The 15195-nt window shown below is 33.3% G+C and overlaps 1 protein-coding gene across 11 annotated transcripts in view; it reads right to left on the bottom strand.

Moving 5' to 3' along the window:
* The window catches only part of ARB2A (ARB2 cotranscriptional regulator A), a 413025-nt gene that overhangs the window by 224736 nt on the left and 173094 nt on the right, over positions 1-15195 (bottom strand). For all 11 annotated transcript variants that reach the window (XM_077755324.1, XM_077755321.1, XM_077755314.1 and 8 more), the window contains one exon: positions 7538-7756. In XM_077755324.1, coding sequence (XP_077611450.1) covers positions 7538-7756 — 219 coding nt within the window. The remainder of the gene's footprint in view (positions 1-7537; positions 7757-15195) is intronic.

Below are 15195 nucleotides of genomic sequence, written 5' to 3'. Positions count from 1 at the left end.
CAGAGAGAGACAGAGAGTGTGCATGCACCCAGCATACCAGCATGTGCAGGGGAGGAACGGAAAGAGAGGGTGAGAATCCCAACCAGGTTCTGTACTGTCGGCACTGAACCCAAGGCAAGGCTCGACAAACCAGGAGACCATGACCTGAACCGAAATCAAGAGTCTGATGCTCAACTGACTGAGCCACCCAGGCGCCCCTAAAAGAAAATCTTAAAGATACTAAGGTATCCTTAGTGAACATGTAATGAATATAGTTTAATATTGCTTTACTGAGTTGTTAGAAAATGCAAGTGTAACTAATAATGATCTTTTAAAAAAATATATTTATTTATTTTGGGGGGAGCACCAGTGGAGGAAGGGCAGAGAAGGGGAGACGGGATCCAAAGTGGGCTTTGAGCTGACAGAAGCAAGCCCGATGTGGGGCTCAAACTCATGAGCCATGAGATCATGACCTGAGCCAAAACGAAGTCGGTCGCTGAACCGACTGAGCCACCCAGGCGCCCCAATAATGATCTTTTTATTAGGGACTAGCTTTTGTCAGGTGGGATCCACTTCTCTCCTGGCTTCAGGTGGAGCCATTCAGCTAGGGTGAAATTCTCAATTTCTTTCACTATCCTTCACTATCTATCTCACAGAGGGAGTGACTTTGTTGATTTAGTACATTTGGGAGAAAGAACAGCATGCTCGACTCAGCCTTTCTGGGCATCTTGCAAATCTATCTGCAAAAAGGATGGGCTCTAGCTTGCTCTCTATCATCTGAAAGGCAAAGTGGGTGCTTGGAGAATGGGTAAAACTTCTTTTCAGGGGAAAATATATTAGATAATCTAAATTTAGTCACAGATCTAAGCCACATCTTCCATTTGAACCTTATCAATTAGTAAAGTTGGTGTTTGGGTTTTTTAAGTTTATTTTTTAATTTGAGCTAGAGAGCACAAGTGGGAGAAGGGCAGAGAGAGAGAGAAAGAGGTAGAAAGAGAATCCTAAGCAAGCCCCACACTGTCAGGGCAGAGCCCGATGAAAGGCTCAAACTAATGAACTGTGAGATCATGAGCTGAGCTGAAATCAAGAGTCAGGTGCTTAATCCACTGAGTCACTCAAGTGCCCCAATAAAGCTGGTGTTTTGATTTCCTTGTGTCTGATTTTTTGTCATGTTGTTCACTGGGTTCCAAACTCAGGAAGGTAAGAAAGAGGTATTATTTTTGGTACAAGGTACTAAGCGGTTCAAAAGCTAGAAACCTTCAGAACTGGATACTTTCTTAGTTGATTCTGAATTGGAGAGAAGAAAGGCCCAAAACTATTTGTCAGAAACTATGTTCACTTACATCTATTATTATAATTCCATTTTTCAGATAAAAAAACTGAGGCAAAAGGAAGTTAACTTATTTGGCATCATACTATATTAAGTGGAAGAACTAACTAGGATTCAAAAACAGGTCATTCAGGTTCTACCCTTTTAATCTCATCTCCATACTACATCTCTGCAATGGGTATGATTCTGAAGTTATTCAGACACTAAAAAAAGGAAATAAAAATAATTAGTATCACTATGTGCCTTCAATGACTACTGGTTTTAAGTTCATTTGGAAAAATGTAAATGTCTTGGAATACAGAAAATGTTTAAAATATAAATTCTTATATTGATTATTAAATTATTAGTTACACCTATTCTTTTTCCTTTCCAGTTATATATTAAAAGATTTGGGCCTAAGGGGGGAAAAATGAAGAAAGAAAAGATTCAATGTGATGGGGGTACTCAGTTTCAGAGGAAAGCAATATGCAATATGAACAGCAGCAGCCCCTGGTGGTCTAAGGGGAAAAAATAGTGTATCTATAATTACCAGTGTAGAAATATGTTTTTAAAAAGAATATATGTACATATTTAGCCATTTGACTCAGTTCTCAACCCAACACATTAAAAAACAGATGCTTTAAAAAATGATCTGTTGGCAAGATGCTTGTTAAAATTTTATCAGTTGAAATATTAAAATTCATTATGAATTAATTAACACATTATATAAAAATAAAATGTTTTTGTTTCATCGGTTTACAAAGTAGTATAACCAGTGGTGATTAACACTGGGGATTTGTGTATCTTGCTATGTGTTGCTCAGAAAGAAACTAAATTTATAGGATTACCACTAAATTGATGACATTTTCTGTCTTCACTCTTGAATTCAGTTGGCAGATGTTTTCGAGAACAAAAAATTCCGTCTTATTACAAAACATATTAAGCAGGTTTTCCTGCCAGGCATGTCTGACATGATGTTTATTGCCTAGACCAAATCAATCCCCTTAATAAGCCATAATATATGCCAGAAAGTACATTATTTCATACTTAAGGAAAGTTGCCACATGAAACAGTAAGTACTTTGATCTCTCAAGCTCTGCTTCTAATGCATCAGAAATGTGCTACATAATCCAAGAGTTAGTCATATCTATTTATACTCATTTAGTATATAAAATAAAATTATACTTTGTTAAAGTTTTAGGCCTGGATTTTATTTTATTTCTGTCTGTCAATACTAGATATTTACAAAAATTTGAAAGCAGATTTTTGCCTATTTATTAGATTCCAGAAAAACAAAAATTCAAATACTTAAATATACTAGGAATTTAAAATGGTTCCAGAGATTATACAATCATTGACTAATATAAATAAACTCTGGTTGTTAAAACACAAGATAGAAATGGCTCCAGCAGCATTAGCACAGAAGAGAACAGGTACAGGGGAGGAAACAAGGTATTTATCAGCCTTCACCAGTATTTTGAACATAAAGTCAGAGTGTCAAAAACATATTTTTTTTTAAAGAAAGCTTCAGTTAGTTTATCAGTTGGCTGTTTCTGAACAATTGCAAAAATTCACATAAATGCCGAAAAAAATCCGTCAGAAAACTAGACACCAAATATCTCTCATGTGAAGGGATGAGATTTTTGATGGATGTCAACAAGCAATCAAGCCATAAATATTTGAGTACCTTCAATGTGTAATGCCAGGCTGTGCCAAGCATCTTATTCTGTAAATGTCTCTTCCATATTTGGGTTTTTCCTTCTGTGGCCATGTAATTTCCTTTCCTCTTCCACTCCCAGAATTTTTTTTTTTAAAACCTGGTTCTAATCTCTCTTCTTTACTTCCTATCACCACAGGCCACAACTAAGTCTCTTAGGGAAGAGATATTCAAGCAGTTCTAACTCAGTATTGCATAATTCAGCATCAAGTCAGTTTTGCCTATATTCCACCTACATACTGTAGGTGCTTTTAACTGATCTTCCTTAGTCTGAGTACTTGTCCTCTTATGATCCAGTCTGACACCAGAATAACCCTCATTTTTATGCTGCAGGTCACATTACCTAGGTGTCCCTGAACTAAGGCCTAGTCTCTTTGCTTTGCTCTCCTTGGAGGAGACTGGATTCCAGTGAGTGGGTTTTATTATCAGTTCCCGACTCCTTCAGAGCATGCTCTGTACTCCTGTAAAAATTTGCTCATACTTGTTTATTTTTAAGGACTGACCTATAAAGTATGCTTAAAGATCTCCAGGAATATGGGGAGACCTAGAGGACAGCATGAAAGATACATATTGATGATATTATGAAACAAAAACACAAGAGATATCTCAAGACAGCACATGATAAATTCTACAGTTAACCATTCACAACAACATCTATTAAGAGGACTATGATTATGGTGATATGAAAAGGTGAGATTTCAGCTGGGAACTACAACATGGACAGAATTTGGGCGAAAGGAAAGAACAGGAAGCAACGTTACAGTTCCCATAAAGCACAAAGTGTGTACAGTGTAGATCAAGTGCAACAGCCTGGCTTTACGTTTATGAGCAAGTGTGTAAAACAGAAATAGCAGTAGGTCAGGATGAAATATTTTCATTTTCATCCATAATTTTATTATCCTAATGATATAATTAAAAAAGAAAACCAGTTTTCTCACTTTTACATATTCAGATGAAAATATAGAGATCAAGGTATCAAATAAATCTTGAGGAACTGACTTTTTATCATCAATTTTTGTAATGTATTCTCAGCCAATGAACTGAGGCAGGTGACCAATAATGTAACTTTGTTTATTTTGGTTTGTTTGATTGTTTCCTTAGAGAATCAAGCAGCATACTTTAATGATGCTGATCATATTTAAAAAAAACAAAACAAAACAAAACAGTAGAGTAGTAGTTTGGTATCTTAATCCTGGCTCTGCCACCTTATTTATCAAATAAAATTTTATTGTAAAGGCTCTGTTCTAGAAATATTTATTATGAAGACTTTCTTCTGAGCTCTGGAGATGTAACAGTGAGCAAAAAAGACCAAGTCCCTGCCCTCATAGAGTTTACATTCAAAGCCATGTATACACATGTATACACATACACATACATATATTTATATACATTTGTTACTTACATATTATAAATATGTATTATGTTATTCACAGATATTTAATAGCACCTATTAAATAACTGATCAAAAATCCATTAATCATCACAGATGTCATTTAGTATATCATATCATGCTTTTATTAGGGTTGGTTTAAAATTCATATTTCATGTATATATTTTGTTTGCAACTTGTTAGAACAATGTGATAAAGAAGAAAAGGAGCAAGAATCTGCCATAATTAGAAGTCCTGGTTTCAACATTTACTTCTACCACTTACTACCTATGTGATCCTAGACAAAAATGAACCATCTGTGCATCAGTTTCCTTAACTATAAAATAAGGATAAAAATATTTGATCCCCTTACCTTATGGGATTGTTCCAATGAAGAGATAATCAATTTCAAAATGTAAATGGTTAAGAAATACATAAATTAAATCATTTTTTAAAGTTTATTTTTGAGAGAGGGAGAGAGCGAGAGAGAGCGCTAGTGAATGAAGTATGGTCAGAGAGAGAGGAGGACAGAAGATCTGAAGTGGGCTCTACACTGACAGCAGAGAGCCCAATGTGAGGCTCGAACTCACGAACTGTGAGATCACGACCTGAGCAAAAGGGAGATGCTTAACCAACTGAGCCACCAGGCACCCCAAGAAGTGTATAAGTGAATGCTAATTTTCTCCATCATGTACCATGCTCTGTGTCTGAAAATTACAAACACTTTTTGGAGACATGTAGTTGGAAGGAGTGTATAAGAAAAAGTCACTTCTAAAGTGGATCAAAATTACCTAAGAATTCATGCACCTTACAGAAAATGAACAATTCTTATCTTTCTCAACACAAGACTACACCTTACTATCTAGAAGTATGTTTAAAGAGTACCAGCTTAATTCTGCTTTTCTGCACAATTCCAGAAGATTTTAAGAGAAAGGGTATTTATTAAGGAAAAATGACATTCTTAACTAAGACTATTCAGGTATATAGTTGTGTTATCTAAATGATATTTTTTGCTGTCTTTGCTTTAAATGCTTTCAATGGAAACTGAGACTGATGAGTGAAGTGGGACAAGAAAGGAAGAAGCAAAAAAGACATGATAAGAAGCAAAAAATGGCAGGAATGTAAAATAGAAAAAAGAATTAAAGGAAAAAAAATGAAGGGAAAGAGAGATCTTAAAAATGAAGCAAAATGTGGAATTCGAGAAACTCAACAGATGAGCATAGGGGAAGGGAAGGAAAAATAAGAAAAACAGAGAGGGAGGCAAACTACATAAGAGACTCCTAAATACAGAGAGCACAGTGAGGGGTGCTGGAGGGGAGGCAGGTGAGGGGATGCGCTAAATGGGCAATGGGCATCAAGGAGGGCACGTTTTGGGAAAAGAACTGGGGGTCATATGTTAACAGATGAATCACTGGGTTTTACTCCTGAAGCCAAGACTACACTGTATGTTAACAAGCTTGGATTTAAATACAAAATAAATAAATTCAAATAACATGTAAATAAAATGAAGCAAAATTAAAAAAAATTTTCTCCCTTTATATATATAAAAAAATAGAGGCTGTTTCAAATGAAACAGATTTGAAAACAAACAAAAAATGCACACATGCAAACAAAAGAATAATATCGAAGCAATGGTGATAAGAGATAGAGAAATAGAGGATATAAAACCTAAAATACTGATGTCAGAAATAAATGCTTAATCTGCACATATCATAGCCAAATAAAGGAAACTGTGTAAGAAAAAATAAAAAAACTTAATACACAAAATCACTTTTATTTTTTTTTCCATTTAACGTAAGCAAGTGAATGCTCTTAATGATTTGTAGATTTCAAAAACTTTTTTCAATTCATTTTTGAAATCTGGATATCAGAATGTTTTTTAACTGTCCTAAAATGATGGTTGATAGACCGGATCATATAATTAGGAAGCTTAGGACAACATAGAAAGAAGAAGGTGACATCCTGACCCTTATGCAACCATAGGAAAGAAAAGTGGTAACATAACTGATTCCAATTTAATCACAGTTTTTGCTTTTCAAATAATGTATTAAATAGTGAGATGTTTTTCAGAAATTCTAATATGGCAATTTGACTAAGTTTCACTTGAGTCGCTGTATGATGAGCTTTGGGTATTCTTGGTCTGGATACAATTTTGGGTCTTAAGAATTTATATGCTGCTTTCATACTGCTTAACTGCCCTGGCTTACTCAACAAACTGACCTATAGTCTTGGATGTGTAGAGTGTCATTCCCAAAAGTATAGTGATTATGCCATTAGCTAGAATGAAGAAAATAACTTAGAAAGTCATCTATTCCCCTCAAAGATGGTATGAAATGTGTTATTAGTGAGCTTTTAAAGGAAATGTAAAAATAGCTCAAACTGAATAATTTGAAACTTCACTCCTATCTTACAATATAATTTATAAAGTGTTAATTTGTCTATGTTTAAATGTTCTGAATTGCTCACTTTTAAAGAACATATCAATTTACTACTTTACAAACCGAGTAGCATTTTTGACATGATTTACTATTAAATTCTATTTCTAGGACCCATAATACAGGCTTTGAAAATTGCATAAATCTGTCTCATATATACAATGCTCAGTATGTATATCAAGCAGAATGTGTCAAAGTGCAAATAAAATTGTGCCTCCTACGAATCAGAACTCCTTGAGTAGCACTACTATAACGATCCCATGCTGCTAGCATTGCAAAGTGCAAAGGTTCACTGGGTAAGAAAAGAGCAAAGGAGAGAGTTCCCTCATTACACTATCCCTAAACTATTCTAGTTTAAATATTTATTAAGATATTAATTACTCTTCCTCCCTCCATCTGCCTCCAGAAGTTAAGCTGAAACACCGTGGATGGATAGTTGCTCATAGGAAAACAATGCATTAAAACCATTACCACCCAAGATGAAGACTGATGTTGGTACAGTGCATTATTAATTGCTTTTGAGACTTCAGTAAAATATCACACTGAAATAAGAATGACGTGTTTGTAATAATGAATAAAAAAGAAACCATTTCATCCAATAACAACCATGGGAAATGAATGGTTAAAAATTAAAGAATTAAGTTTCTTTTAATAAAATAAATTCATATGAGTAAAATACAGATAAAGTAAAAGAAATAATGAAGGAAAGTTATAATCTTATCACTTACTCTGATATAGAGCTGCATCATTTCTTTTTCTCTTTGGGGGTTACGATACTTTTCATAGAAATCACGTCGTTTCTTTGTTTCTTTAGAGACTTTATCTTTTCTTTCCCGTTTTTCTGCAGGTTCATCTGAACTATCAGAAGATGACGGTACATGTATCTTTGGCTTTTCTACTTCAATATAGTTTTCATTGGGATTCAGCACTATTACTCCGTATCCTTCCTGTTTTGAAAGCAAAGAAGGCAGCAGAATTTAATCTTAGAAACCATCTCAATTCATAAAAAAAAATCTGTAAAATCTCATAGAAAGTGATTTAATATAGTTGCATATTCACAAAAGTATTTCTTTATAAAAGACTATAGTTTTAATTTTTCTGACAAAAAGTTGTTTAAAATGGTTTGCCTGTATTGTGTATATAAATAAGCAGACATTATTTGTAAGAACAAAAATGTAACATAAGGATTATAAAAGTTATATATTTTAAAAAGTACTTCAGATCTCACAGAACCCCCCAAATAACTGAAATAAATTATCAAATAACAAGCACACTTTCAAACCACATTAATTTTTAAATACCCATTTTGAGAAAATGCCCTCTTTGAAAGTGAAGTTTAAATATCAAACCACATTTTGTTAGATATTCTTTCCCTTACAGTTGCACTTTAATGAGCATTTTTTGTTTGAATTCAAGAATACACAATTAAGGAATAAAATTAATCTAACACGGTCTACAGATTTATGTATCTCTAATATAAGGAACATATAATGTCTACCTGTGCACCTTGTATTTTTTCCACGTCTCTTCTTTCATACAAAAATAATGTCTTAGTATAATGTGTGGCAGCAATTATTTAATCTTGAAATTTCTTTCATTTTTAACTACCATAAAAACTTCTCTTTATTAGGCACCAGTTCCAGGAAACAAGTCCCAAAGTTTAAAGTACAGCTTACTGAGCTTTAATACCTTCTTTAAAGTTTTAGAAATGTGTTTTCCTGTCTGACAATTCTAGCAATGCAAACATTTCTCTGGTTATAATTAAGAACCCTTATGGTATTTATATGACGTTATAACTGATGGAATAATTTAACCATGAGAAAACAGAGAAGAAATTAACAATTTCCACTGACAAGCATGTGCAACATAAATTTGTGAAGCCACTGATAACTTTTATTTCCTATTCACATCTATAGTGTGCGTGTCCCAATTTTGCCTTGTAAAATCCTGTAAGGTTATATTTTAAAAAGGTATTAGATTATGATAAAAATATGTAAGAGCCATGGAAAGTAAAATTTTTAAAAATTTCATCCTTAGTGAAAAAGAAAACGGTATACTTTTTCCAAAACTATAACTGTAGAACTACTTCAACATTAAAACTTACTTATTTTTTTGCCAAATCAACCATAAGATGATTAAAAAATAAGTGATAGCAGTAATAATAGAGTAAGATTAGCACAGACTCAATTATCTTATTGTTAAATATGCTACACTGCCGCATTGACTTGATTTTTTAGTAGTTGATTTCACAATCGACATAAAAATTTCACTGGGATTTTTCAAAAAATTTTTCACCCAATCAGTTGGTATTACTGTCTAAAACCATGATAAAGTTTGTAGGGTGTGAAGTTCACTGAAGCTGTGATTTTAGTGATAGGGCTGTTAATTAAGATATAGTTATCTTACACATATGAAAACTGTATAATAATACATACCAAACTGATTAACAACCCCCCTACATATTCCTTAATCTGTATTCAAAGAAAACTTTTAAATAAATACCATCTTATGAAAAGTTATAAAATACTTTACCAATTTTGAAATTTAAAAGTTCAATATCAAAGGGCATGATAAGGGCTTTTTGTTTGTTTTGTTTTGTTTTTAAGTGTCTTAGCTGAGAAGTCAAAGTTTTACCAACAAAAGATATTTTATTTGATCCTGCTTTATTCTAATCTGTATAGCTATTCAAAAGTCTTGTAATTCATTGTGATCACTGTCAGGTAGACAGATTGTCACTTGGTGATTTTCTACAGTTGGACACACTTGACTAGTTATTAAAATCGCATTTGAAGGAAGTTCCTACCCCTCTTCCTTGTGCCTCTTACAACTTTTCATGCCCTTCTCAAATTTCAGCTATAACTTCTCCTCCCACCAAAAGTAAGTTAAAGAACACTGTTGCACTCTGCTAAACAGGGTGAAATAGAGGCATTCATACACTGTCTCTGGTGTAAGGAACATAGTCAAAAAAGGTCACCACAGGCCAAAAAGAAAATTGCCTCCTTACTAGATTCTGTACCGTGAGTAAGTGGTCTCCTGTCATGTTTCTTCCCTGCCTTCCTGAGTGAATTGAACTTTAAACACACACACACACACACACACACACACACACACACACACACACACACGTACGTACGTACACGAGCTAGAAGTAGCAAACCCAAAATAGAGTCTTAGAACTCTTAGAGATGAAAATAGTGATGGACCACATTTCAGTGATAATATGAACATCAAACTCTATGTAACAAAGTCGGACTTTAATAAATTGATAGGATGTGAGCATCACCTTTGCACCATGAATGAATTCCAAATAAAGGTAAACTCTTTGGACAAAATTTAGTCCCTACACTGATAAAACTTTTGCCCTCATTTTTAACTTAACCACTAGGTACATTATTTTCATAATACCATATTTATATGAGCCTAAGTTTTTACTTCAATTTTTGGAAATCATGGATTGAAAAATTATTAGGCTTACTTGATTTTAAATGGACTCTGAAATTTGATGTGTCCTATCTAAATAAGTATAAAAATCAGACATACATAAATCATCAAAGAAGTAGTATTTGTCTAAGTTATTGATTATGTAACTGAAAATTACATGACTCATTTGTCCAATTTTATAAAGACACAATGTCAATTTTTCACCGAGGCATCAACTGATGAAAAATGATTCTATTTTTAAATCACCACTATATAAATCAATTAAAGAATTTTTAGCATTTAGATTTCAAACAATGAATGCTTCTTTTTAAACCTCTGAATTATTTAGAAAATATTTTATCATTTAGATATTTCATACTGCCAATTTAATTAATGGAATAACAATCAAGAAGTATTCAGGAACATTTTCTGCAGAAATGAAAGCTAATTTTAATAAATGTCTTTGTTGCAAATTCAATTGCCATTCTGTGAAAAACTTACATTTTCAATTAAAATTTTCCTGATAAATTAGTTAATGCAATATTCACAGAGAACATTAATAACCGTTTTATAATGAGGAACAGAAAATTGGAGCAACAAAATAAACTCCTGCACTTACATGCTGTAACCACAGATATGTAGTAAAACGTCATCTTTTCCTTTTCTCTGTCAATATAAATACTGTCCAAAAATTCCATTATATAATGAAGCTACAGAGATTTTTGCCATGTCAACATTAATATACTGAAATCAAGGTACCAAAGTAAATAGTCAAAGTAAAACAAGGCACATAACATACCAATAGTTAAATTTAGCTGTTTTAAATGCAGTATCAATTTAAATGCAATATCAATGTCTTAAAAAATCAGAATAAATGCCATTTAAAAAAATCTCCCTATTCCCCAAAACTCAACCAATACACACATAATAAAAAGAGATCCTATTTTGACCTTTAAACATACCCATAAAGTTTTACAAAACTTTATAAAAAATATATATCATATAAATAAGATGTATAATATCATAAAAAATATACATTGCCACTCTTAACAAGGAAGCCTCCATAACAAATGCTTATAACCTTAAACATTTTATACTGATGTATTCCTTTTATATTTAATTAATTATTCATGCTAAGTTTCTGTAAGATGAAAAGGTAGGTCATTCCAAACATCCATGGAAACATCTTTAACAACACAAAATGATCAAAATGATTATCTAACATTCCACAACTAAATAAATAAGACTTCTGGCATCTTGCATAATGATTTACCCAAATCAATTCCAATATCCAACATTTCAAGAGACAAAGCATATATAAAGTTGTTAATTAACTCCTATGTTTGAGTGTACAGTCTAGTAGAAGATCAAGAAAGTGATCAAGAGGACAGATATTGGTAAACGTTAAGCTTTATCTCTTTCATTTATTTCATTCCATTTTCTATCCTTTGTAGCAATAACTGTAGTTTCATTTTCAGAACTGTGTTTATAAGGTATAAGCCATGGAATCTTACTCAGAAACCCTCAAAATTGTATTGCTAGACATAGTATTTTATTCAGCATAAGGGTCTGCCGTGATTTAAACAGAATACACAGGCCTCCAGGCCTCCTTTACTTTCAAGTCTATAAGATGCACTTACTAATAAATAATAGTCCATTTATCATTCAATCAACAAATGATGGTTTAGGTCAGAGGTCTAAAACAGATAGGTGATGCCAAACACAAAGAACCAAAGAGGAAACCTTGCTAAAGAAATTAAATCAGAATAGAAAGGTACTTGTCAAGAAGATTCTACAAATAGCTAACATTTGTAAATGCCTGACCAAAACCTGAATGTACTCTGATTCCAATGAAATCTTGGTAAAACTTAAGATTTATCCAAGTTAATGTGCCTATTAATTACCAGTTATAAGGAAACAGAAAACAGAAGCAAATTCTACATCTTTTCAAATCTCTTGTGGTTGTTTAAATAACAAATCAGGTGCAAGTCCTCAGCTCTGCATATTAACCTACAGATACTGAAAGCCACATGTGACCAACGTGACCAAAGAGGTCAGGGGCCAGAGTAGAATCCTTTGACCTGTAGAACTGTCCGTTTTGGTCTTCAGCTGAAGCTCTGTAAAAGATCATTTTACACAGATTTATCAATCATATTTTTCAAGTTCAGCATTCTATCTGCCTGGTTTGAAAGAAGAAAGGTGCTCATCCTCAAGGGAAATGAAACCCAAAGTGTTTTATCTATAAACTACGTCTACCCATGGTTAAAATGGACAAACCACTGCCCATTCATCTTTTCTGAAAGATGTATGTTGTGTTTATTCTCATCTTTTTCACAACAAGGGTATGTCTATGTCACTGTTGCAACATTCTAGGTGCAACAGTGAGATGAGGTCATGACAACCAATCAGAAGTCACTAGTGAAGCGTTAAAGTAAACATAGCTGTTGGAGCTGCAGCACTGCTTGAAAAATGCCCCCTCCATTATTTCAGCAATTTTCTCAAGACGTGACCTGGGACTGAAACACCTAAAATGTCACTTGACTCCGTTTAGTGCTTCCTCCCAGTGTGGATTTAGGTAACAGCTAATATTTTGTAAAATGTTTGTCGCGACCATGCTTTAACTTGTAGCTTCCTACATTTTAATGTCGCGTTCCCTGGTATAAAAATGCCATAATATAGACCAACACAGATTATTCCAGTAAGTTTCCAACTTCAAATAGCTCATCAAGTTAGTCAGTAAAAGAAAACATGCCACAAAAAGTTTTCAGAGGACCACCTGTTGTCTATTATTTTTACATAGCACTTACTCATAAATCATAACACAGGGTAATTAATCAAGCTGTCAAAGAGAAGGTCAAAGGTTATATGGTAGAGTCAGAAGGTCATGCATGGGCTGATAGAGGTCAGGGTCACACTGCATTCCTCATTATCAAGTTGGGATGAGAGACGGCCCAAGCAAACAAAAGTGAAAGCAGATGGAGAAGTGAGTGGATAAAAAAAAAAAAAAAAAAAAAAAAGGAAAATTTCACAAACAAAAAGAAAAGTGAAAGAAGACTGTCAGCTGCCTTCAAGCAGAGAATAGAAGAGAAAAGAAATACACTGAAATGTGCTCAAAGGAGCTCAAGAACATAAAGAAAACTACAGTTTTATTAATTAAATAAGTTGAAAATAACTTTTCTTGGTCATTTTATTAGTGCATGATAAGCAATGAGAAAATGTATGTCCACCATCTCCATACCTTCCCTAGCTAGTGTGCTCAAGATAATTTAAGGTAAAGGCAAAGAGTTCCAAGGATAAAGTATGATTTAAAAAAAAACAAAAACTCACAAGTTATAATAAGAGATTTTTTTTTCCTTTAATACTGTTTCTGTACTAAAACATAGATGTGCAAATAGTTTTAGCCACAGGATAGATAATTTTTAAGTATGATGCAAAGATACCCACAAATATAAATGCATCATAAAAGTCCTTTTGAATAACAAAACAGTTATAAAATATTCTATTATTATGCTGGCCTGAATCAGATGCAGAATACTGTGCAAAATTAGCTGTCACCCTTTGCTCAAAATCTTTGTTAATCTCATTTTGAATGTTTGCAGCTTTATCAACACATGCATCAATGTCAGCTCCTTGGTTACTGAACCGCTGTAGTTGGAAGAAGATATAATTAAAATGTTTTGGCACAGAAAAGGTGAAATTGTATCTTCCCTTGTTCCCTTAGGAGTCTGTAAAACATGAAGGATATATTGACAAACACACACCCTGTCTCTGGTTCTGACATCCCGGGTCATCCAAGTGCTATTTATTTTAAAGCATTCACTTTGCACTTATCTACATTATCGCCTGTTGTGTATCTAACTTTTCCTAGGTTCTAGAACACTGTGATGTTTAAACACCACCATTTTCCCCTGATTCACCAATATTTTATTTTTTAAAGCATTCCATACATCTACAATAGCTTCATAAAAAAACATTCGCCATTCATTATCAAGGACATAAACGTGAATTAATACTGCAACATTAGGACATCTTTTATATTCTTTGCTTTTCATTCTCATAAAAAAAGTACACAAACATACACCCACACGTTTACACATTAAATGGAAAACAAGTTACAACTGTTGCGTGCCAATGACAGATCAAATTTCCAAGTGGATATAAGGGATCTTACAGACACACACCCCCTGTTACATGGTCCCAAGAAGACCTGGAAGGGCAAAGTTATCTTATAAAAAGAGATAGTTATGCCTTTATGCCTTTTAGAGGGTTAAATGAAAGTCTAATATTCTCCTAGCTTCCTACTAAAATCCATTATAAAGCTGCATAAATATCATAGTTATAGATGGTAGGCTCAAGGTCTTTCAAAATATTATCACTTTGATCCAGTCATATACCACGCAAACATATGCCTAAGTTTTTAAGTTACTCTTAAAATATGTTTAAAAACGATAGTACATAAACCATTTTATCTTCAAATATGCCACCTTTTTCTTTCTTCCTTCAAGTAAAGCATGTTTAAAACATTTTTGTTTTTTCAAGAAACAAAACGTGAGTGCTTTGCTTGTGGTTCTAGAGTCCACTTGCAAACATGAGTACATAAAGAAGGATTCCAAGTATCCCAAGTATTCACTGAATCAATAATTCATTAAACATTAATTTCATACAACAAATATTTAATAAGCAGCTACTATTCACCAAGCACTGTGCTAGATACAGAGCTATACCTATGAATCACCTTTCATTTTAAGATATTTCCATTCAATAGAAAATTCCAAATCAGAATTAAGTACAAATCCCTAAAAGATCTAGATGAAATCATTTCATTCTTCAAGAGAAAGAGGAATATGAAAAGAAAAGAAAAAAAAGGAGGAAAGCGTTATGATAAGATATTCCTGAATCCAATCTAGCTAGACTTTCAAAGATAGTTAACCCTAAATGGTAAGCTACAATTGTGTTTGTATTAAGA

This window comes from Crocuta crocuta, unplaced genomic scaffold, assembly GCF_008692635.1.
Source record: "Crocuta crocuta isolate KB4526 unplaced genomic scaffold, BGI_CrCroc_1.0 scaffold42, whole genome shotgun sequence".
NCBI lineage: Eukaryota > Metazoa > Chordata > Mammalia > Carnivora > Hyaenidae > Crocuta > Crocuta crocuta.
This window is presented reverse-complemented; position numbering and strand designations above follow the sequence as displayed.